We start from the raw sequence: 21,579 nt of genomic DNA on the forward strand, positions 1-21,579 counted from the left end.
CTCCACGTCTCAGGTCGAGGTCATGGACCGCAGCTCTCCCGAGTTCGCCTTGGGAGCGCGGCGGGAGGGAGGGAGCCTGGCGCAGGATTGGACTTCCTCCCTCCACTCCGGAACTGCGCGCCCGAGCGCCTGGGACGCGGAAACCGGGGAGGCGCCGCAGGAGCCGCGGGATGGGGATGGGGGTGGTCGGGGGCGGGGCCGGAGGCTGGGGCGGGGCCGGGGGCGGGCGCGGGGCGGGGCCACGTGAGGGCTGCGCTGGGTGCGCGGGGCGAGCTGCGCCGGCAGCGCTCCGCGGGCTCTCAGAACGCTGGGCACCGGCCGGGCTGTGGTCCTCGCGCGCCGCCGCCGCCTCTGGAGCGGGCTCGGCTCACACCGACCGTCGGCCGGGGAGATGTGAGCCGGGGCCGGTGGGCGCGGCCGGACCGCCGCGATGTGGCTCAAGCCCGAGGAGGTGCTGCTGAAGAACGCGCTGAAGCTCTGGGTGACCCAGAAGAGCAGCTGCTACTTCATCCTGCAGCGGCGCCGCGGGCACGGCGAGGGGGGCGGCCGCCTCACCGGTAAGTGGCGTGCCGGGGCGGGCGCGGCGGCCGGGCCCGGGGCCTCCCACCCCGCCGGGCCCGCGGCCCCCAGTCCCGGGCTGCGTCGCCAGAGGTGATTTCTTGGGAGGCGCGGGGCCCGGACGGCCCTGCCGCGGGCTTGTTTTCCTTTTTTCTGCGTTTCTGCCGCGGGTTCCCGTCGAGGTGGTGTTAGAGGGGCTCCCGGGCGCGTGCGTTTTCCGGGCGAGGCGGGTGTCTTCACCGCCTGGCCCGGTGAGCCGAAGGCCAGACTCAGCTTGGGAATCTAAGGAGAAACGCCGGCTGGAGCGGGGCCGAAGGGAGCGGGGCCGCCTTGGAGCAGCGCGGCTGCTGTGCGGGGCCAGGTGATAGGAGGGTGCGCCGGGCCGGCCCGGACTCGGCCATCTGGAGGCGCCGGAGGCTCCAGGTGGTGTCGCGGCTGGGGGCGCGCGGTGATGCGTGCCTGGCGCAGCTCTGGAGGCCACGGTGAGCGGGAACTGTCTCCGAGCCCGAAGGGGAAACCGAGGGTGGGCGAATCGCAAGCTCGTGATCTTAGTAGAAAAATTGAACAGGTCAGTTTTTTCCTCTTTCAGTGTCTTACAAGGAATGGTAGGAAAAAAAACTCAGGCTCGTAAAGTTGATGAAAAAGACAAAGCATTTGTTTTCTAAAAGTTAGAATCCAAAGCGCTTTGAAATCTTGACGCTAGCTTACAGTAGCTAGGACACCTGTTTAAACAGGTCAGTGAAGGAACAATTAGACTTTTTCATTTGTATCTAGGGGACTTATATGATTTTTCTTTACAATTTTGGAATCTGAATAAAAGGGACCTTAGATCTCCTGTCTCGTTCCTGTTCTACTGAGAAGAAGACAGAGACCAGAGAAGTCAAAGGACCTAGGTTAGGTCCCCAGGTTAGTGGTTGGCGGATTTTTCTGCTCTCAGACCAGTCTAGGGAAGGCGCTTCTGAGGTTGAGTCTGGTAGGATATGTACGTACTAACACGCCTGTAAACCACAGAACCAAGTGCAAAGGAACTGGCTTTTACTGGACTTCAGCTTCTGAGAAAGCTGGCCGTTGGTTTTGTTAGAGGAGGGCCGACTTGCACGGAGATCGGGTGATTGGGTGGGAGTTGGCAGGACGCTGCATGGAGGGAGCTGTAGGCAGCTGAGGGTTCCCCATGGAAGGGGCAGAGGGTAGTTAGGATTCTGAATGGAGGCGGATAGGTGTAGGGTGCTTTGGTAACCAGTGGTCCTGTTGAGTGGCAACAGGGACTCAACTTGGGCAACTGGGGCGGCACGTGGGCCTGCTCCAGGAGCTGTTTTGAGTTTTGGGGGAGGGAGTTGTACAGGAGGCAGGGGCCACAGTGGCCTTGTTGGGCCCCATGAGGCACCGTGGTGCTTAGTGCCCAGGCTCTCAGGAAATGGAGGTGGGTGGTGCCCTGGGAAGAGGCATCGGAGGCGAAGAGGCCGGAATTTGTCGTCCCTCCTTTTCTTTGAGGGCAGTGTATCTTTATTTGTGGTGCATTTCGCAGGGTTCCTGGTCTATAAATGTTTCATTTAGTAGAGAGTGAGGACAAGGCCTGAGGATTTGTGAAGTGAGAAGCATAAGGACAGTTTGTGCCATAAACACTCATTCATTCACTTAGTTCTGTGCACATATGTAGGATACTCTGTTCACTGCTGTGGAAAGAGGCCGGAGAGCAGGCGGTGAGGGCCGGCCACCTTCCCGATTCACCATCTAGTTAGTGGGTCCAGATACGGAGGGCAGAGCTGGCCCTTAGGATGCCTGGTCTGGCTTCAGGCCCGCTTCCTGTCCAGAGGGTTTCTGACTTTGTTGTCCAGAGTCTCTCTGTGATGAACTCAGTGAATTCCCTCCCTGTTTCATTCCCAGATCAAGCAGGTCCCATGTTTGTTACTATACCTGTGGCTTTGGCATTCCTTGGTATTTACTTTGGTTTGGACTTACTGTGAATGTGCAGAATTTTCTTATGCTTAAGGGCAACAAGATCAACCATAAAGGAGGAAAAGTCTACAAAAAGACAGAGGACACTTGATGTATTTCTTGGAGACCCTGTTGATTGGGAAGGGATGACATCTGCAGCCAGACGCTTTACCTTTGAGCGTTTAGCTGGGAAGCCAGTGCGGATGAAGCGGTGCTGACCTGCCCCCTGTACTGTGGGGGGGCTGGTCTTCATGGGGCCACTTAGAATTGTTGTAAAGTCAAGACCCATGGAAAACAGGGCAGCTCTGTGGTGGTGGCGGGGTTTGGAAAATGTGGCATTCTAACGTGACAGATTTTTAGCAATTTAAGAGTTTCAAACCTAGATTGAGTTTATGAAAGGAATGGGGGCTACAGTGATACACATTCTGGCAGGTTGTAAACTTTTGTTTGGAGGGAAGCAAGCAGTGGTGGCCTAAGGGGGACTGGAAGTAAAATGTAAGAGAGCAGTGATCAATAAACGTCTCTTTCCTTTATTGTGATGCTGAATTTGTATTAATAGGAGTCTAGACAGAGGAGATCTGGTGGTTGAAGTAATCTGAATTGCCTAGCTTCAGAAATACTATCCGCTTTTGTTTCCTTGAGGATTAAAATCGACCATATACATGCATATACATGCTCTCTCTCTTTCTCTCTCCCTCTCTTCACATCTCCAGGTTTATTTTTCTCCGTAGTTCCTTCTCACTTTCTCATACAATATACCAATTTATTTGTTTCAGTGCTAAATTTCCTGTTCTATGAGGGCAGGTATTTACCTGTGGTAGTGCCCAGCATATTTGCTGAGGAAACATTTGTAGGACCAATGGATGGGTGACTATATGCATGGATGATGGATCCTACTTTTTTCTTAAAAGTTGGGTGGGAGTAGAGGCCCAGCATTTTGGACTGATTGCCTGCAACAGGAACATCCCCTGTCTCTTCTCAGCTTCCTGTTTACCTGGCAGTCTGAACATTATGGAAAGCTGGAGGGGTGTGGGTGGGACACACAGTAGTTTCCTCCAGTCTTTTTTTTTTTTTTTTTTGTAGCTCCCTCTTTTGAGGGGGACGGATCGTCACACTAACTTCTCTGGTGGCCAGAAAGGGCGGGTGCAGATGTGGCTGCCATTGTTAACCTCCCGGGCTTTGAGCACTGCTAGGGAGGTGTCCATGTTTTCCTCAGGTTAGAGCATAGCATGGCGGATTTCAGGATTATGAGATGTTTCCAGACTTCTGCTTGCAGAAGTGATTTTGCTACTCTGGAAAGGAAGTAAAGTTATACAGCCTTCACTTTGATACAGTCTCCAGCCACTTGTAACAAGTTCAGCCAGCTCTGGGAAAACAAAGAGCGGGAGATGTTAGCATGTGGGAAAGAGACTGCAGAGAAAGAACACACAGCATGGCTGCCCCCTCTCCCAGGGTCTCTGAAGCACTTCAAGTAAGTGGGATAATAAGGAACTTAAATAGCTCAAGAGCAAAAAACCTAATAACTGGATTGAAAAATGAGCAAAAGACGTTAATAGACATTTTTTCAGAAGACATACAAATGGCTAACAGGTACATCAAACATGCCGGCATCACTAATCATCAGGGAAAGGCACATCCAAACCGTGAGGAAATAAATACCGCACTCCCGTTAGAATGGCTATTACTTGTTTATTTAATTAATGTTTTTCTTAGAATGGCTATCATTGAAAAGACAAAGGAAAGACGTATTGGTGAGGATATGGAGAAAAGGGAACGCTCGCATGCTTGGTAGGATTGTAAGTTAATATAGCCACTATGGAGAACAGTATGGAGGATCTTCAAAAAACTGAAAATGGAACTGCTGCATGATCCTGCAGTCCCGCTACTGGGTATATATTCAAAGAAAATGGAATCAGTGTGTTGAAGAGATACCTGCATTCCTGTATTTACTGCATCACTATTTATAATACCCAAGATACGGAATTGACCTAAGTGTCCAACGAGATAAATAAAATGTGAGATACATACAACGGAACACTATTCAACTGTACAAAAGAATGAAATTGTATCATTTGTGACAACATGGTCTCAAACTCTTGACCTTAAGCAGTCCTCCCTCCTTGGCCTCGGCCTCTCAAAGCACTGGGATTCCAGGTGTGAGCCACCGTGCCTGGCACATTTGCAACAACATGGATGAACCTGGAGGAGGACATCGTGTTAAGTGAAATAAGCCAGGCACAGAAAGACAAATACTGCGTGATCCCACTTATATGTGTAATCTTAAAAAAAAAAACGTTGGTGTTATAAAAGCAGAGAGTAGAATAGTGGTTACCAGGATGGGAGAAGATGGATGGGGAGAGGTTGGTCAACAGGTACAGAGTTACAGTTAGATAAGAGAAGTAAGTTCTGCTGTTCTTTTGCACAGTAGGGTGACTGTGGTGGTACTGTATATTACAGAATAGCTATGAGAATGAGAAACTTGAATGTTCTCACCACAAAGAAATGATAACTGTATGAGGTGATGGATATGCTAACTACCCGAACTGGATAATTATATAACATATGAGTATTGAAACATCAAATTGTATCCCATAAATATGTACAGTTACAGTGTGACAATTGAAAAATAGTGGGATAAATCTTACTCTAAAGACCAAATACCATTAGGAGATATACCTAATGTAAATGACGAGTTAATGGGTGCAGCACACCAACATGGCACATGTATATTTATGTAACAAACCTGCATGTTGTGCACGTGTACACTAGAACTTAAAGTACAATACAAAATAAAAGAAGAAAAAGACCAAATATCACCACCCAGCTGTGTCCTCTGAAGGATTTGATTTTTCAGTGTTTTATTGCATGTATTCCTGTATAATCTTGCAATTCTTTTCCTAAATTGACTGACAACTTAAAAGTTGTAATTTGAAAAAATACTGATGTTTTCTGCTTTGCAACGTGGTTACCTTAAGCCCCCGTTCCTGTCATTGCATTTGTAGTAGTGATAGGCTAATTCCCTAAACAGTTAGGGTGAAGGGAGGAAGTATGGTATAGTGGAAAATAGTGTAAAATACAAGCTTTGGAGTCAGGGTAAGTAAGTCTGTTGATTAAGAATCTGGACTGAGAGGCTTTTTAGTTTATCCAGTTTCTTTAAGCCTTACTTATAACTAAGCCTTAAGAAAGGGACAATAATGAATCTTATTTTGGAGGGTTAGAAACTGTTTTCCACAGCAGCTGTACCATTTTTCATTCCCACCAGCAATGCACAATGGTTATGATTAAAATAAGGCTTAGAATGAAAATAAACAGTATACCTCAAGGGCTTAATTGTGCTTGGCACCTAGTAGGTTTGAAAGAAGAAAAGCAAGGTACAATTTAAAAAAACTGAAGAATGAAGGCTTCTGAGAATAAAAGTGTAAACACATTTGCATTGTAGTAAAGGACATAAGAAACCTTCACTAAAGATGAAATACTTAAATAACAGCTTGGGCTAAGTATTGCTCAAGAGAAAGGTGTTTTTGTAGGATTTGGGCACACGGCTACTCTGCCCACATTAAATCAAATCTTAGTAAGTAAAGGGAGCCTCACCTTGTTTCAAATGTTGATGTGAATGCTCATGCTGTGCCTCCAGTAAGTCACCTACTGCCTTTGGAAGAGTGTCCTAATGACTAGGGGAGGAGAAACTGACAGGCTAAGGATTCATGTGGGGTTACAAGGCTTGCTCAGAAGGACTCTTATCAGAAAGTTGGAAACTGATGAAGCCCAGCATGGATGTTGCATTTCTTGGCTAGTCTGTCTGAGGTTGGCTGGAGTCCTGCTCATGTAGCTGAATTTGTTGGCGAATTTTGTCTCCGCCAACAGTGAAAGTCTTTGACTCAACAGGACAGCCTGTTATATTCTATAGCAGTCCTAGATGTTGGCTCTACAGTCTTATGTGTGGTGGTCTTTCTTAAAAGCACAATAGGGAAGAAACCACAAAGGAAGGAAGTAGTGTGATTTTAGAAGCGTAAATCTGAGAAATTAAGTTAAATAACTGATACATCTTTAGGGGCTGATAATCTATTAATAAAAGCCTTGAGGTTTCCAAGACTTGCATTTAGTGAGAGCCTAATAAGGGCAATGTATTTGTAATTAGATAATCAAACAAGGCACGGATTGTGTCACTCCAGGAAATAATATAAGGTACAAATTGTGCAGGCGGTGGGATACTGGAGGGTGGCCTTTTCAGCCTAATTGGAACTCCTTAGGAAGAGCTGACAATTATTGAGAGGCTGGTAGCTTGTAAAGAATTCATTTACTAGCAGTAAAGGCGGAAGGATTTTCTGATCTGGACTGCACATTCTAGGTGGCATTGGATAAAGGAGAAATTTATTTATTTATTTATTTATTTTTATTTTTATTTTTGGAGATGGAGTCTCGCTCTGTTGCCCAGGCTGGAGTGCATTGGTGTGATCTTGGCTCACTGCAACTTCTGCCTCCTGGGTTCAAGGGATTCTCCTGCCTCAGCCTCCCGAGTAGGACTACAGGTATGCGCCACCACACACGGCTAATTTTTTGTATTTTAGTAGAGACAGGGTTTCCCCATTGTTGCCCAGGCTGGTCTTGAACTCCTTAGCTCAGGCAACGCACCCGCCTGGGTCTCCCAAAGTGCTAGGATTACAGGCATGAGCCACCGCGCCCGGATGAGGAATTTATTTAAAATGAAAGTAAATCTGGTAATTTTTTCAGCATGGATTTTTTTCCCATTTTTAAAAACTTGCATCCATGGTATTAAAAAGCAGCCGTGAGCATATTTTAATCACTGTCGGGGGTTGCAGGAGCTGCCCCTGAAGCACCTCTTGGTTTGCTTCTCTTCCGCCTTCTCTTAAGCACACACGCCGCAGCATGTTGGTACTTGTCTCTCCAAGGCCCCTCATGCCGGTCTCCTCCCCCACCCCCAAGCATCTGGCTAATTCTTGTGAACCTTTGGGGCTCAGTCTGAGCTCCACTTCCTGGAGATGTACCTGACCCTTTCCCTACTCCCACCACTGTAGTCATGAAGAGGCTCTTTGAGGCTCTATCTGTTTAGGGTGAACCAGATCCTGAGCTCCAGGAGGAAGGTCACAGGTCTGTGCCCCTCTCTGCTGTGCCTTTAGTGCCGATGGTTCTTGTCACCAGAGCCCTCTTGATAAATATTTGTTGAATACATGGATGTAGATGTCAAGTAGTACAATCTTAAGTAGATTAAGTACAAACTTCATGTAGATGTCATGTGGGAGATACCAAGTTGTACATACCAAGTAAAATGGATAGATGTGAGCCTATGCAGTTGAGAAGTGTTTTGTATGTATCATCCTGAAAATGGAAATTATGTAGAATGCAGGAATAAATAATAGAATGTTGTTCTTAATTGTCTTACGCCAGCGCTGTATGCTCTAAGGACTAGCAGTAGTTTGTGGCTGAACCAGCCCAGTTGTTAGGACTACCTATTGATGCCGGGTGAGGGGGCTCACGCCTGTAATCCTAGCACTTTGGGAGCCAAGGTGGGTGGATTGCTTGAGCCCAGGAGTTTAAGACCAGCTTGGACAACATAGCGAAATGCTGTCTCTACAAAAAGATACAGAAAATTAGCCGAGCATGGTGGCACGTGCCTGTAGTCCCAGCTACTTGGGAGGCTGAGGTGGGAGAATCACCTGAGCCCTGGAGGTTGAGGCTGCAGTGAGCTGTGATCACACCACTGTACTCCAGCCTCGGCATTGAAATGAGACTCTCTCTCGGTGGGGGGGAAGGGAGGGATGAAATAACTACCTATTGGTAACCTTGATGTAAATGATTCCATGCTGAACCAGATTTATTCCTCTAGTGTATCACCAGGCAGCAAACACATAGGTATGAATTTGAGTCATCCATATAACATTTGGTGAGTCTTTTGTTCTACTGGATTTTGTTATTTTACTGCTTCCTGCTTTTTACTTAAAAGGAAAGGTGGCTGGGCGTGGTGGCTCATGTCTGTAATCCTGGCACTTTGGGAGGCCAAGGTGGGCGGATCACAAGGTCAGGAGTTCGAGACCAGCCTGGCCAACATGGTGAAACCCCGTATCTACTAAAAATACAAAACTGAGCTGGGCGTAGTGGCAGGTGCCTCTAGTCCCAGCCACTTGGGAGGCTGAGGTGAGAGAATCACCTGAGCCCTGGAGGTTGAGGCTGCAGTGAGCCCAGATCTCGCCATTGCACTCCACTCAGGGTAACAGGGCAAGACTCTGTCTCAAGGAAAAAAAAAAAAAAAAAAAGGGAGAGGAAAGAAAGATCAACAATAAAATAGTGCGTTAATAAGATATCCTTATCCTTATGAAAAGGTACTGCATTTTGTGGTTTGTTTTTTAGTTACGAGCTTTTCAGTGTGTGTAAGTGTATTTAAGGTAAGTTGTAGGTAATGGAACAAACACTATATATATACCACCTGTAACTAAAAAAATAAGAGTATATCCTGTGCCTGGGAAGACCCCTTCTGTGTTTTCCTGATTACATTTCCCTCCCTTCCTGGCGGGCACCACTACCCTGAATTATGTGTTAATACTGACTTGCTTTTCTTTATAGTTTTAACACATTTATATGTATTCCTAATCAATACATAGTTTAGTTTTGTGTATTTTTGTAACTTTATTACAAAATATACTTTTATTCATACTTGATGATGTATTTTTCTGTCACTTGATCACCCTGCCCCCTGCATTATGTTTTTCTCCCTTTGAACCACGGTAGCCGCCATAGTTCGTTCATTTTCTGTGTGTAGTAATCCACTGAGTGAATATATTATTATTTATTCATTCTCCTGTCCATAGATATTTGGTGGGATACTTGGGAGTTGTCTGGAAAGGCTTATAGATCTAGTTGATTTAGTAGAGAAAGCTGCTGTGAACATTTTTCTATTGTGTTCACACAGGTATACATTTCTGTAGAGAATATTTCTATGAGTGACCTTGTTGGGTGTATCTATCAGGATGAGTTAGGTTATGCTGCAGTAACAAATACCTCGACACATAAATTTATTTCTCCATCATGCTGTATATTCAATGTGGGTCAGCATGGGTCTCTTCTGAGGGAGAACTGGGACATTTGTGAACAGCCCTAATACTGGGTCATAGCAATGTGCATTTTCAGCCTTTCTAGATAATTCCAAATGGTTTCCAAGCAGAGCATGGTGGTGCACACTTACAATCCTATCTACTTGGGAGGCTGAGGCAGGTGGATTGCTTGAACCCAGGAGTTGAAGTTCAGCCTGGGCAACATAGTGAGACCACTGTCTCTAAGAAAAAACTTCCCACAGTGGTACATCCTTGCTAATGCTTGCTATTGTCAGAGATAATACTTTTTGCCAATCTGGTAGGTATTTACATAGTATCTTAGAACCACTAAGATACTATTTCTCATTATTACTAATAGGGATGAGAATTTTTTATATGTTCATTGAGTATTTGTTTTTCCTTCTGAGAAATACTTGAGTCGTTTGATCATTTTTTTCTGTTGGGTTATCTTTTTCTTTAGTTTTTTTTTTTTTTTTTTTGAGACAGAGTCTCGCTCTGTCGCCCAGGCTGGAGTGCAGTGGCCGGATCTCAGCTCACTGCAAGCTCCGCCTCCCGGGTTTATGCCATTCTCCTGCCTCAGCCTCCCGAGTAGCTGGGACTACAGGCGCCCGCCACCTCGCCCGGCTAGTTTTTTGTATTTTTTAGTAGAGACGGGATTTCACCATGTTAGCCAGGATGGTCTCCATCTCCTGACCTCGTGATCCGCCTGTCTCGGCCTCCCAAAGTGCTGGGATTACAGGCTTGAGCCACCGTGCCCGGCCTTTCTTTAGTTTTTTTTTATGAGCTGTGTGTGTGTGTGCCTTCATGTGTGGTTTTTCTGTATTCTTTTTCAATTGTATGTATTTTTTTTTTTTTTGAGATGGAGTCTTGCTCTGTCACCCAGGCTAGAGTGCAGTGGCCGGATCTCAGCTCACTGCAAGCTCCTCCTCTCGGGTTCACGCCATTCTCCTGCCTCAGCCTCCTGAGTAGCTGGGACTACAGGCGCCCGCCACCTCGCCCGGCTAGTTTTTTGTATTTTTTAGTAGAGACGGGATTTCACCATGTTAGCCAGGATGGTCTCCATCTCCTGACCTCGTGATCCGCCTGTCTCGGCCTCCCAAAGTGCTGGGATTACAGGCTTGAGCCACCGCGCCCGGCCTTTCTTTAGTTTTTTTTTATGAGCTGTGTGTGTGTGTGGTTTTTCTGTATTCTTTTTCAATTGTATGTATTTTTTTTTTTTTTGAGATGGAGTCTTGCTCTGTCACCCAGGCTAGAGTGCAGTGGCCGGATCTCAGCTCACTGCAAGCTCCTCCTCTCGGGTTCACGCCATTCTCCTGCCTCAGCCTCCTGAGTAGCTGGGACTACAGGTGCTGCCACCTCGCCGGGCTAGTTTTTTGTATTTTCTAGCAGAGACAGGGTTTCGCCATGTTAGCCAGGATGGTCTCGATCTCCTGACCTCGTGATCCGCCCATCTCGGCCTCCCAAAGTGCTGGGATTACAGGCTTGAGTCACCGCGCCTGGCCATATATATATATATTTTAAGTCAGGCTTTTATTTTCCTTGTAGGTTTTTTGAAGAACTCACATTTGTTAATTTTCATGCCGTCAGATGTATCAGTCTTTTCCCTTTTGTTTTAATTAATTAATTTACCTAGACCTTTTCTGGCAAGATCTTTTTCCTTCAGAGTTCTTTTTGTTACTTGTTTAAGAAGAGCTGCTTGGAGGGGAATCTCTAAGATGATGGTGAAGGGAAATCCTGAGACATCAGTGAGAACCTCCCTCCTTCCCTCCCCCAGCCCAGCGTTCAGTCTAGATTGGAGCCGGGCAGGAGGCTGCAGGACAACTTCTAGGAGAAAAGAAAGTGATAGACTGCAGTGTGTTTGCATGTACTGAATGAAGATCCGCACATCAGGGGAGAATTTGTGGATAGATTATCCATAGATGGAAAGCTGAGTAAGCCAGAAATTCTGGGATAGTTGTTAAATCCAGGGAAAATAAAAAGTTGTATAGGGTGAAAAAAGTATTGTAGCTTTACTGCAAAACTCAGCTCTTGCTAGTGTTTTTGTAGTTATAATAATGTAAATATTGACTCATGATGTAACCAAAATTATTGCATAACTGGGGTGTGAGTGTTGAGTGGTGGGTGGTCGTCATTGAAAGGGAGCTAAAGCCTCCACTTCTGAAAGTTGACAGCTAGTGCCTACACTAAATAGCCAAGAAGTAGGCCAGGCGCGGTGGCTCACGCCTGTAATCCTGGCACTTTGGGAGACTGAGGTGGGTGAATCATCTGAGGTCGGAGGTTTGAGACCAGCCTGGCCAACATGGTGAAATCCTGTCTTTACTAAAAATACAAAAATTAGCCGAGCATGGTGGCATGTCCCTGTAATCCCAGCTACTTGGGAGGCTGAGGCAGGAGAATCGCTTGAACCTGGGAGACGGAGGTTGCAGTGAGCCGAGATTGTGCCATTGCACTGCAGCCTGGGGGACAAGAGTGAAACTCTGTCTCCAAAAAAAAAAAAAGTAGTACTATAGATGTGTTATTTGGAGATGTGAAGGTGGATACAAAAATAATCCATTAAGAGATGGAAGAGGTTGCCTTTGGGGAGTTGGTAAATGGGAGCAGCAAGGGATAGATAAGGGGGCTGTTTGTGTTTTTCATGAGCCTTGCAGAATTATATCCTAATTGACATGCACCTGTACCGTTCGTTGATATAATGCAGACAGAATCTAAACTCAGGGAGAGCTTGGCATTTTTTTCTGGTTGGCAACTCTATTTGGGTAGTGGCGATCATGAAGGCATTGAAGCTGTGTCCCCTCGTTACCTAGGGGCTGCGATTTCCCCGGATGCCTGTGTGTCAGCTATTTGTCCTCTCAGTGTGCTATATTTAGCCTTCAAAATGTCTAGCATGCGTGGGGTGTGTCATTTCACAGAAGCTTTTAAAACTATTTTCAGAAACGCATCTAATTTAGTCAGGTACTTTTATTTGAAATTAAAGGTATCTATTCTGGATTTTATTCCCTCTCTCAGTAGAGAAAATAGATTTAGAGTTGTAAGCTCCTGATCTCTTTTCTTTCTCAACTTTAAAGAGGGGTTCTGTGACCATAACCCACGCTTTATAGGGTCTCAGTTTATTAACCTCAGTTTATTAATAATAGCAATGATTGGCCGGGCGCGGTGGCTCAAGCCTGTAATCCCAGCACTTTGGGAGGCCGAGACGGGCGGATCACGAGGTCAGGAGATCGAGACCATCCTGGCTAACACGGTGAAACCCCGTCTCTACTAAAAAATACAAAAAAACTAGCCGGGCGAGGTGGCAGGCGCCTGTAGTCCCAGCTACTCGGGAGGCTGAGGCAGGAGAATGGCATAAACTCGGGAGGTGGAGCTTGCAGTGAGCTGAGATCCGGCCACTGCACTCCAGCCTGGGCGACAGAGCGAGACTCCGTCTCAAAAAAAAAAAAAAAAAAAAAAAACAATGATTGCAATAAAAATAATAAAAGTTTTTGCTGTGGGGGAGGTTTTATGCTTCAGACTGTTAGGTTTTCTGGATATGTTGGTTAAATCAATGAAATTACTCGTAGATAAAGCAGCAGAAAGAAACCCAAAGAGCATTTTATTCTGCAGTGCCAGGTCCTGTGCTGTCATGCAGCTTATAGTCTGGAGACGTGGAGTTTATAGTCGTAGGGGTGAGGTGATACTAAGCCACGAAACACTGAGTTACCAATGGTGGTGAGTGCCAGCGGATGCGAGAGAGAATAAGAAGGAAATGAATTTGGGTGGGAACATCAGGGGAGCTGTCTCTGAGGAGCCATGATCTCCACTGAGACCTGCATGGTGTGCAGGAGGGTGGTAACTAGTGAGAAGTTGGGAAAAGAGCCCTCTGAGCAGAGGAAATGGCATGTGCAAAAGTCCTGAGGCCTCCGTGAGTCTGTTTTGGACGAGTTAAGTCTGGAATACCTGGGAGTTGTCTAGAAAGGCCTATAGAGGAGGAAAGGCAGAGGGGACTGAGGTATGGACAAGGGGCAGGAGGGCCTCAGCAGTGTGTTTTCCCTAAAGCCAGGAGGAAGTGTATGTGAGAAGGAGGGAGGGGTCTGCTCTGCATTGCAGTACGGAAAAGGCTAGGAAGACTTCGGAGACCTCAGCCACAGCAGCTTGGGTGCAGGGAAATGAGGCATGGGAGCGGGCTGGAGGCCGGAGGGTGGATTGGAAGTAGGGATGGCAGATGAAGGCAGCTCTCTCAAGGTGGGATGTGGTGGTGGTTTTTTTTTTGATACGTATTTATTACTCGTCAATGAATGGAGTCTCTGTTGAATGCTGGATCCACAAGTGTAGATTTGGGGCCGAGCTGCCGGGTCTTGAGACGGGCCAGGGAGAGATTTGAATAGGCCGAGGGAGTAGATCAGGCGTCTAGGTGAGGGAACCTCAGGAGCCAGTTCCTGAGGAATGTAGTTTTAGAAATGAGGTTAGTACTCACTACTGGAAAAAAAAAAAAAAAGCGTGAAAGAATCTGTCTCTGACTACCTGTGACATATTAAGAAATGTGTTTCTCATTTGGCCTCTGCTGCTTGCTCCTGGCACAGAGCTCCTAATCCTTTGGAATTTCTTGGGTGATGGGAGCATCTTTTGTTCTAATGAGGTGACTCTTGGTGGGCTCCTGGGTGGAGACTGGTCACCAGCAAGAATGGATTTGAAACTTGGGGATTTCAGCCCCACTTCCATCCTCTGGGAAGGGGCAGGGGCTGGAGATTAATGATGAGTCATGCTCAGGTGGTGGTGGTGACGCCTCCTTAAGAATCCCTGGACTCTAGGGTTTGGGGAGCTCCAGGGCTGCTGAACACATGGAGGGTGTTCACCACCTGGGTGATGGTCTGTGCCACCCAGAGAGGGCACAGAAGTGCCACGTCCCCTCTAATACACCTCACCCTGTGTATCTCTTCATCTGGCTGCCCTCTGTGTCCTTGATCATATTCTTGATTACATAATAAGCTGGGAAATGTGTTTCTGTGAGTCATCCCAGCAGATTATCAAACCTGAGGAGGGGGTTATGGGAACCCCTGACTTGTAGCTGGTTGTTCAGAAGTGCAGGTGACACCCTTGGGCTTGTGATTGGCGTCTGAAATGGGGCCAGTCTTGTGGGACCGAGCCTTGAACCTGCACTCATTCCGGGTAGTGAGTGTCAGAATTGAATGGAATTGTGCAACACCCAGGTGGCGTCTGGAGAACTGGAGAATTGGTTGGTATGGGAAAACCCCCCCATCTATTTGGTGTCACAAGTGGGAGTAGTAAAGGATAATGTTTTTTCTTTTACCACCAAAACAGTTAACTAAGTGGAACCTGATATGGTTTGGATCTGTGTCCCCACCCAGTTCTCATGTCGAATTGTAATCCCCAGTGTTGGAAGTGGGGCCTGGTGGGAGGTGATGGGATCATGAGGGTGGATTTCCCCGTTGGTGCTGTTCTCATGGTAAGAGTTCTCCAAGGTCTGGTTCTTTAAAGGTGTGTGGTACCTTCCCCCTCTCCCTCTTCCTCCTGCTCCGGTCATGTGAACATGCCTGCTCTCACTTTGCCTTCCGCCAGGAGTAAACACTCCCCGAGGCCTCTCCAGCCATGCTTCCTGTACAGCCTGTGGAACTGTAAGCCAAGTAAACTTTTTATTTATAAATTACCCAGTCTCAGGTATTTCTTTATAGCAGGAAGAGAATGAACTCATACAGAACCCAAGCCTGTTGGCTTAGCACTAGACAATGATGTTTTCACCTGGCAAAAAGAGTTCTTTGAGGAGACTGTGGCAGCTTAAAAATGTAATATTACTTGTTTGGCATTTCATGTCACATGGAGCCTGCATGTAGGATGCCCCTGAACTGTCTTGTCCGGGGTAGATGCTGGTAGGAATCTGATGTGGCTCCACTCAGTATGTTTCTCAGCTTAGATGTGTTTAGTATTTTGTTAGAAATAATACTCTCAGGATTCAAAAAATGTTTCCAGAAGGACAATACAGATTAAAAGTCATTTCAAATCTCAGCACTTTGGGAGGCAGAGGTGGGCGGATCACGAAGTCAGGAGATTGAGACCATCCTGGCTAACACGGTGAAACCCCGTCTCTACTAAAAATACAAAAAATTAGCCAGGCTTGGTGGTGGGTACCTGTAGTCCCAGCTACTTGGGAGGCTGAGGCAGGAGAATGGCGTGAACCCAGGAGGCGGAGCTTGCAGGGAGCTGCGATTGCACCACTGCACTCCAGCCTGGGCGACAGAGCGAGACTCTGTCTCAAAAAAAAAGTCATTTCAGGGAATTACGTAGGCTGACCAGGAAGTTGGGCTATCCTGAATTATTGGATAACTTTCACAGGATTTGAGATAAATTTGTGGCTCATTGGTTGGGATGTTGGGAAGTTTTAATAAAGAAATGTAGTGGCATTCTTAAAATGGGATTTTCCATCTGGTGTTGTGGCTCACTCCTGTAATCCCAGCACTTTGGGAGGCTCAGGTTGGTCAGGTCATCAGCCTGACCAACATGGTGAAACCCCATCTCTACTAAAAATACAAAAATTAGCTGGGCGTGGTGGCGCATGCCTGTAATCCCAGCTACTTGGGAGGCTGAGGTAGGAGAATCGCTTGAACCTGGGAGGCGGGGGTTGTGATGAGCCGAGATCGCGCCATTGCACTCCAGCCTGGGTGACAAAAGCCAAATGGTCTCAAAAAAAAAAAAAAAAAAAAAAAGATAAAAGAAAGAAAAAAGGGATTTGCCTAGTGATGAATGGTTTAGAAGCAGCTTCTGGGCTTTCTCACTTCAAAAACAGTGTTTGCATGACAGAAACACTTTAAAAAGACATAAACAGCATTGCACAGCCTTGGATGGAGATGTAGGTATTTTACCCACCACGGGAGCTTAGAGAGTTAAATGGGTTCTGAGTGTCTGTTATATTGCTGTTTCGTTATTATGATTAAAAATAAATGTGAAATGTAAGCAAGGCATTAAGATTACTTACAAAATATGTAGTTTGTGACCGTCCGTCAAGGATTCAGCTGTGGCAAGGGTTTGGCTGGAGTGAAGGGTCAGACTAGATCTTGGTAAATCCAGTGTCCCAAAACTGTATGTGTGCACAAGTGTGCATACTTGTGTGTGTTTATTTTAACCTGTAGCTTCCCTTAGATTTTTTTTTTTTTTTCCTTTCAGAGTCTCGCTCTGTCGCCCAAGCTGGAGTGCAGTGGTGCGATCTCGGCTCACTGCAAGCTCTGCCTTCCGGGTTCACACCATTCTCCTGCCTCAGCCTCCCAAGTAGCGGGGACTACAGGCGCCCGCCACCACACCTGGCTAATTTTTTTGTATTTTTGGTAGAGACGGGGTTTCACTGTGTTAGCCAGGATGATCTCGATCTCCTGACTTCATGATCCATCTGCCTCGGTCTCCCAAAGTGCTGGGATTACAGGTGTGAGCCACCGTGCCCAGCCGCTTCCCTTAGACTTTTGAGGTAAAGGAAGGCTTTGATGCTCACTAAAGTTCCAAATTGGACCATGTTTAATCCCAGTATAATGTAGCTGCCTGTTAATATAGGGATTTGGTTCTCTCTCAGTCCTTTAGAACACTTGAGGCGGGGTAATTTATAAAGAAAAGAATTTTACTTGGTTTGCAGGTCTACAGGCTGTACAGGAATCATGGTTCTGGCATCTGCTTCTGGTGAGGCCTCAGGAAGCTTCCACTCATGATGGAAGGTGAAGGGGAGCCCCTTTGTACACAGATCACATGGTGAGGGTGAGGGGAGGTGCTAGGCTGTTTTTAACAATCAGTTCTTGTAGGAACTAATAGAGTGAAAACTCACTCATTACCACCAAGACAGCATCAAACCTTTTATGAAGGATCCGCCCCCGTGGCCCAAACACCTCCCACCAGGCTCCACCTCCAACACTGGAGATCAAATTTCAACATGAGTCCAGGACAGAGGCTCACGCTGTAATCTCAGCACTTTGGAAGGCAGAGGCTGCCCAGTCACTCGAGTCCAGGAGTTGCAGACCAGCCAAGGCAACATGATGAAACCCTTTCTCTACGAAAAAATACAAAAATTAGCCAAGTGTGGTGCCTGCCTGTAGTCCCAGCTACTTGGGAGGCTGAGGTTGGAGGATCACTTGAGCCCTGGAGGCAGAGGTTGCAGTGAACCAAGCCAGGGTGACAGTGAGACCGTTCTCAAAAAAACAAAAACCAAAAAACCAAATCTCAACAGGAGACCTGTATGAGATAAACGTCCAAACAAAATCAAGTTCCAAAATCTACATGAAGAACAAACATTGCTTGAGGGAAAAACGACGGCAGAAATCCGCAAGCTGCCTGTCTTTTTGCAATCTGCTCATGTTATCAGGAGGGCCTGGGAAGTGAGGATCCCTAGAGAGCTGGGGAATTCCAGCCCTTCCCTGAACTCGGGCCAGGGCCTGTGCTCCCAGATGGCGGGCAGTTGGTTTGAATTGTTTACCGCTCTGTGTTTGGCCAGTGCATATGGCTGAATGTGATGAATTCACGTGACATGCTCCTTATTGCCACCTGCGCCTCCACGTAGAGCATCTGAGGTGGCTTCACAGCCAGGTGAGGCCAGCCGTGATCACGCCTACATTTGGTGTATTACACGGGGGATTACTGTTAGGTGAGGTTGGTGGTGGCTTTTTTTTTTTTTTTTTTTTACTAGTTGAGCTACAATTCTGTTTTCTGCTATTCAGATGGCTTATAACAAAAAGGTCTGTATTAAGGAGATACTGTTTTGTCTTTCAGCCTTTTGGTTGTCTTCATTTAGCCAAATAAAACATTTAGATTTGAGGAGAAAAGGGGTTGGAGAACCTCTTGTAGAACTGGAAGGTTCTCTTTGACGAGATGTGTACCTCACTGTAATAACGGCTTTTTCTTTTTTCTTGTTACTTTTTTTTTGAGTCAGAGTCTTGCTCTCTTGCCCAGGCTGGAGTGCAGTGGTGCGATCTCGGCTCGCTGCAAGCTCTGCCTCCCGGGTTCGTGCTATTCTCCTGCCTCAGCCTCCAGAGTAGCTAGCACTACAGGCGCACGCCATCACGCGTGGCTAATTTTTGTGTTTTTAGTAGAGACGGAGTTTCACTGTGTTGGCCAGGCTGGTCTTGAACTCCTGACCTCGTGATCCAACTGCCTCGGCCTCCCAAAGTGGCGAGATTACAGGCGTGAGCCACCGTGCCTGGCCAAACGACTTTTTCTGTTTGGTTTTAACTTCATGTGCAACCTGGAAAGCCAGATTTCAGCATTCTGTATTAATAGCAAAAGTTAAGTTATGTTGTGGACTGAATGTGTCCCCCTGTCCCCTAACTTACTGTGTTGAAGCTGTGACCTCCATTGTGACTATATTTGAAGATAGTGCCTGCAGGGAGGTAACTAAGGTTAACTGAAGCCATAAGGGCAGAGCCCTGATCCTATAGGGCTGTTCCCTTTATAAGAAGAGGGACAGTCACCAGAGAGCTTACCCTCTCTGCCATGTCTGCAAGCCAAGAAGAGAACCCTCACTAGACATCACATTTGCTAGCTCCTTGATTTTGGACTTCCAGCCTCCAGAGCCATGAGAAGAACTTCTGCAGGTTAAGCCACTCAGTCTGTGGTATTTTGTTATAGCAACCTGAGCTAAGACAAGTTAGAATCATATAATGTAATGTAAATTTGTTTACTTTCTTTGAATTAAAATTTATAAAGACTCTAACTTAGGCAAAGCCAGAGATCAGATTAGTATTGATGGTGCCTGAAATCATACTACTAAGACCCAAGACCAGACAGAGGCCCCAGAGGTTAGCATCCATTTATACCAGAAAGATCATTAGAAAGTCTCTGTGTGTGTGTGTGACAGAGAAAGAGAAAGAGATTAGAGAGAGGGAGTGCTATGGTGTGAATACTTACGTTCCCCCTCCAAATTCGTTGTTGAAATTCTAACCCTGATAAGGTTTGGCCCTGTGTCCCCACACAAATCTCACCTCAAATCATAATCCCCACGTGTCGAGGGAGGGAGGTGATTGGATCATGGGGGTGGTTTTCCTCCATGCTGTTCTCATGATAGTGAGTGAGTTCTCACGAGATCTGATGGTTTTATAAGTGTTAGATAGTTCTTCTTTCACACACTCTGTCTGTCCTGCTGTCTTGTGAGGAAGGTGCATGTTTCGCCTTAGCCTTCCACCATGATTGTAAGTTTCCTGCAGCCTCCCCAGCCATGCAGAGCCGTGAGTCAGTTAAATCTCTATCCTTTATGAATTGCCCAGTCTCAGGGAAGTTCTTTATATTAATGGCCAGAGTGAAAATGGACTAATAAAACCCCCTAAGGTGATACTACTGGAGGTGGATTCCCTGGAGGTGAATAGATGATGAGGGTGGAGCCTTCCTGATTGTGATCTGTGCCCTTAGAAAGAGACGCCAGAGAGCTCCTTCTCCCCATCCGCCTTGTGAAGACACAGTGTGAACCCCCTCCCCAGACACCAAGTCTGCTGGTGCCTTGATCTTGGGTTTCCCAGCTTCCAGAACTGTGGGAAGTAAATTCATGTTATTTATAAGCTATCAGGCGGTGGCGATTTTGTTACAGCATCCCAAATGGACTAAGATAGGGAGAGAGAGGGAAAGAGGGGGGAGAGGGAGAAGGGGAAGGGAGCGAATATCTTAGAGACTTGAATGGCACATGGACTCACGCAAAAAGAGATCATGATCCCAGAAGCATTTGGCAGTGCTCATTCTAATATGCTATATGATTAACATATTTCTATATGCATTTCTGAAAAGTTTTATTTAGAGTCAGAATTGTCTAAGTTAGATAATTTTCTTATTGCTTACATTTTCAGAGAGAGGTACTTTTTTTTTTTTTTTTTTTTGAGATGGAATCTCGCACTGTCACCCAGGCTGAACTGCAGTGGCTCAATCTCAGCTCACTGCAGCCTCTACCTCCTGGCTTCAAGCGATTCTCCTGCCTCATTCTCCCGAGTAGCTGGGATTACATGTGCCTGCCACACACCCAGCTAATTTGAGATGTACATTTTAAGTAAAAACAAACTGTTAAAAATTTATAGAAACATCTATAAATTTGAATAAGATAATAGTATTACAGATATAGAATATTTTTATTGCAAAGTAAAAACAGAGATAGTGGCTCATGCCTGTAATCCCAATACTTTGGGAGGCTGAGGCAGGAAGATCACTTGGGCCCAGGAGTTCAAGACCAGTCTGGGCAACATAGGGAGACTCCATCTACAAAATATTGAAAAACAAAAAATAAATTCACTGGGCGTGGTGGCATATCCCCGTAGTCCTAATTACTTGGGAGGCCAAGGCGGGAAGATCGCTTGAGCCCAGGAGGTCGAGGCTGCAGTGAACTGTGTTTATGCCACTGCACTCCAGCCTGGGCAGCAGAGTGAGACCCTATCTCAAACAAAACAACTTGGTCAAAATTGTCAAACACAAAACAGGGAGGGGATGGGGATTTATGTCTTCGAAAATGTCAAAGTCATAAAAGAGAAAGACAGGTTGTGTTTGGAAGAGTTCTTTTATTAAAGGAGACTAAAGAGACCTGGCGGCTCAATGTAATACGCAACCACAGAATACATACTGTCCTGGAGGGAGCAGGTGCTATAAAAGACATCATGGGGTCACCTGGCAGCATGGAGATATGAAGGGCAGATACAGCTATACACGTGTAAGAGCCACTGGAGTTGATGAGTGCTCTTTTGTGTAAGACAGTGCCCCCATTCATAGGAATAGGCTTCTCCTCAAATGATTTAGAAAAGATGTGAGCGGGGCGTGGTGGCTCAAGCCTGTAATCCCAGCACTTAGGGAGGCCGAGGCGGGCGGATCACAAGGTCAGGAGATTGAGACGGTCCTGGCTAACACGGTGAAACCCCGTCTCTACTAAAAATACAAAAAACTAGCCGGGCGAGGTGGCGGGCGTGGCTGAGGCAGGAGAATGGCGTAAACCCGGGAGGCGGAGCTTGCAGTGAGCTGAGATCCGGTCACTGCACTCCAGCCCAGGCGACAGAGCAAGACTCCGTCTCAAAAAAAAAAAAAAAAAAAAAAA

General features: G+C 46.5%; 1 protein-coding gene across 1 annotated transcript in view; it reads left to right on the forward strand.

Annotated features, from left to right (window-relative positions):
* Window positions 1-236: 236 nt before the first annotated feature.
* Window positions 237-21,579, forward strand: part of TBC1D8 (TBC1 domain family member 8) — a 129,460-nt gene continuing 108,117 nt past the window's right edge. The window contains exon 1 of the mRNA XM_023211373.1: window positions 237-557. Coding sequence (XP_023067141.1) covers window positions 431-557 — 127 coding nt within the window. The 5' untranslated portion in view covers window positions 237-430. The remainder of the gene's footprint in view (window positions 558-21,579) is intronic.

Source organism: Piliocolobus tephrosceles, chromosome 15, assembly GCF_002776525.5.
Source record: "Piliocolobus tephrosceles isolate RC106 chromosome 15, ASM277652v3, whole genome shotgun sequence".
In the NCBI taxonomy this organism is placed as follows: Eukaryota; Metazoa; Chordata; class Mammalia; order Primates; family Cercopithecidae; genus Piliocolobus; species Piliocolobus tephrosceles.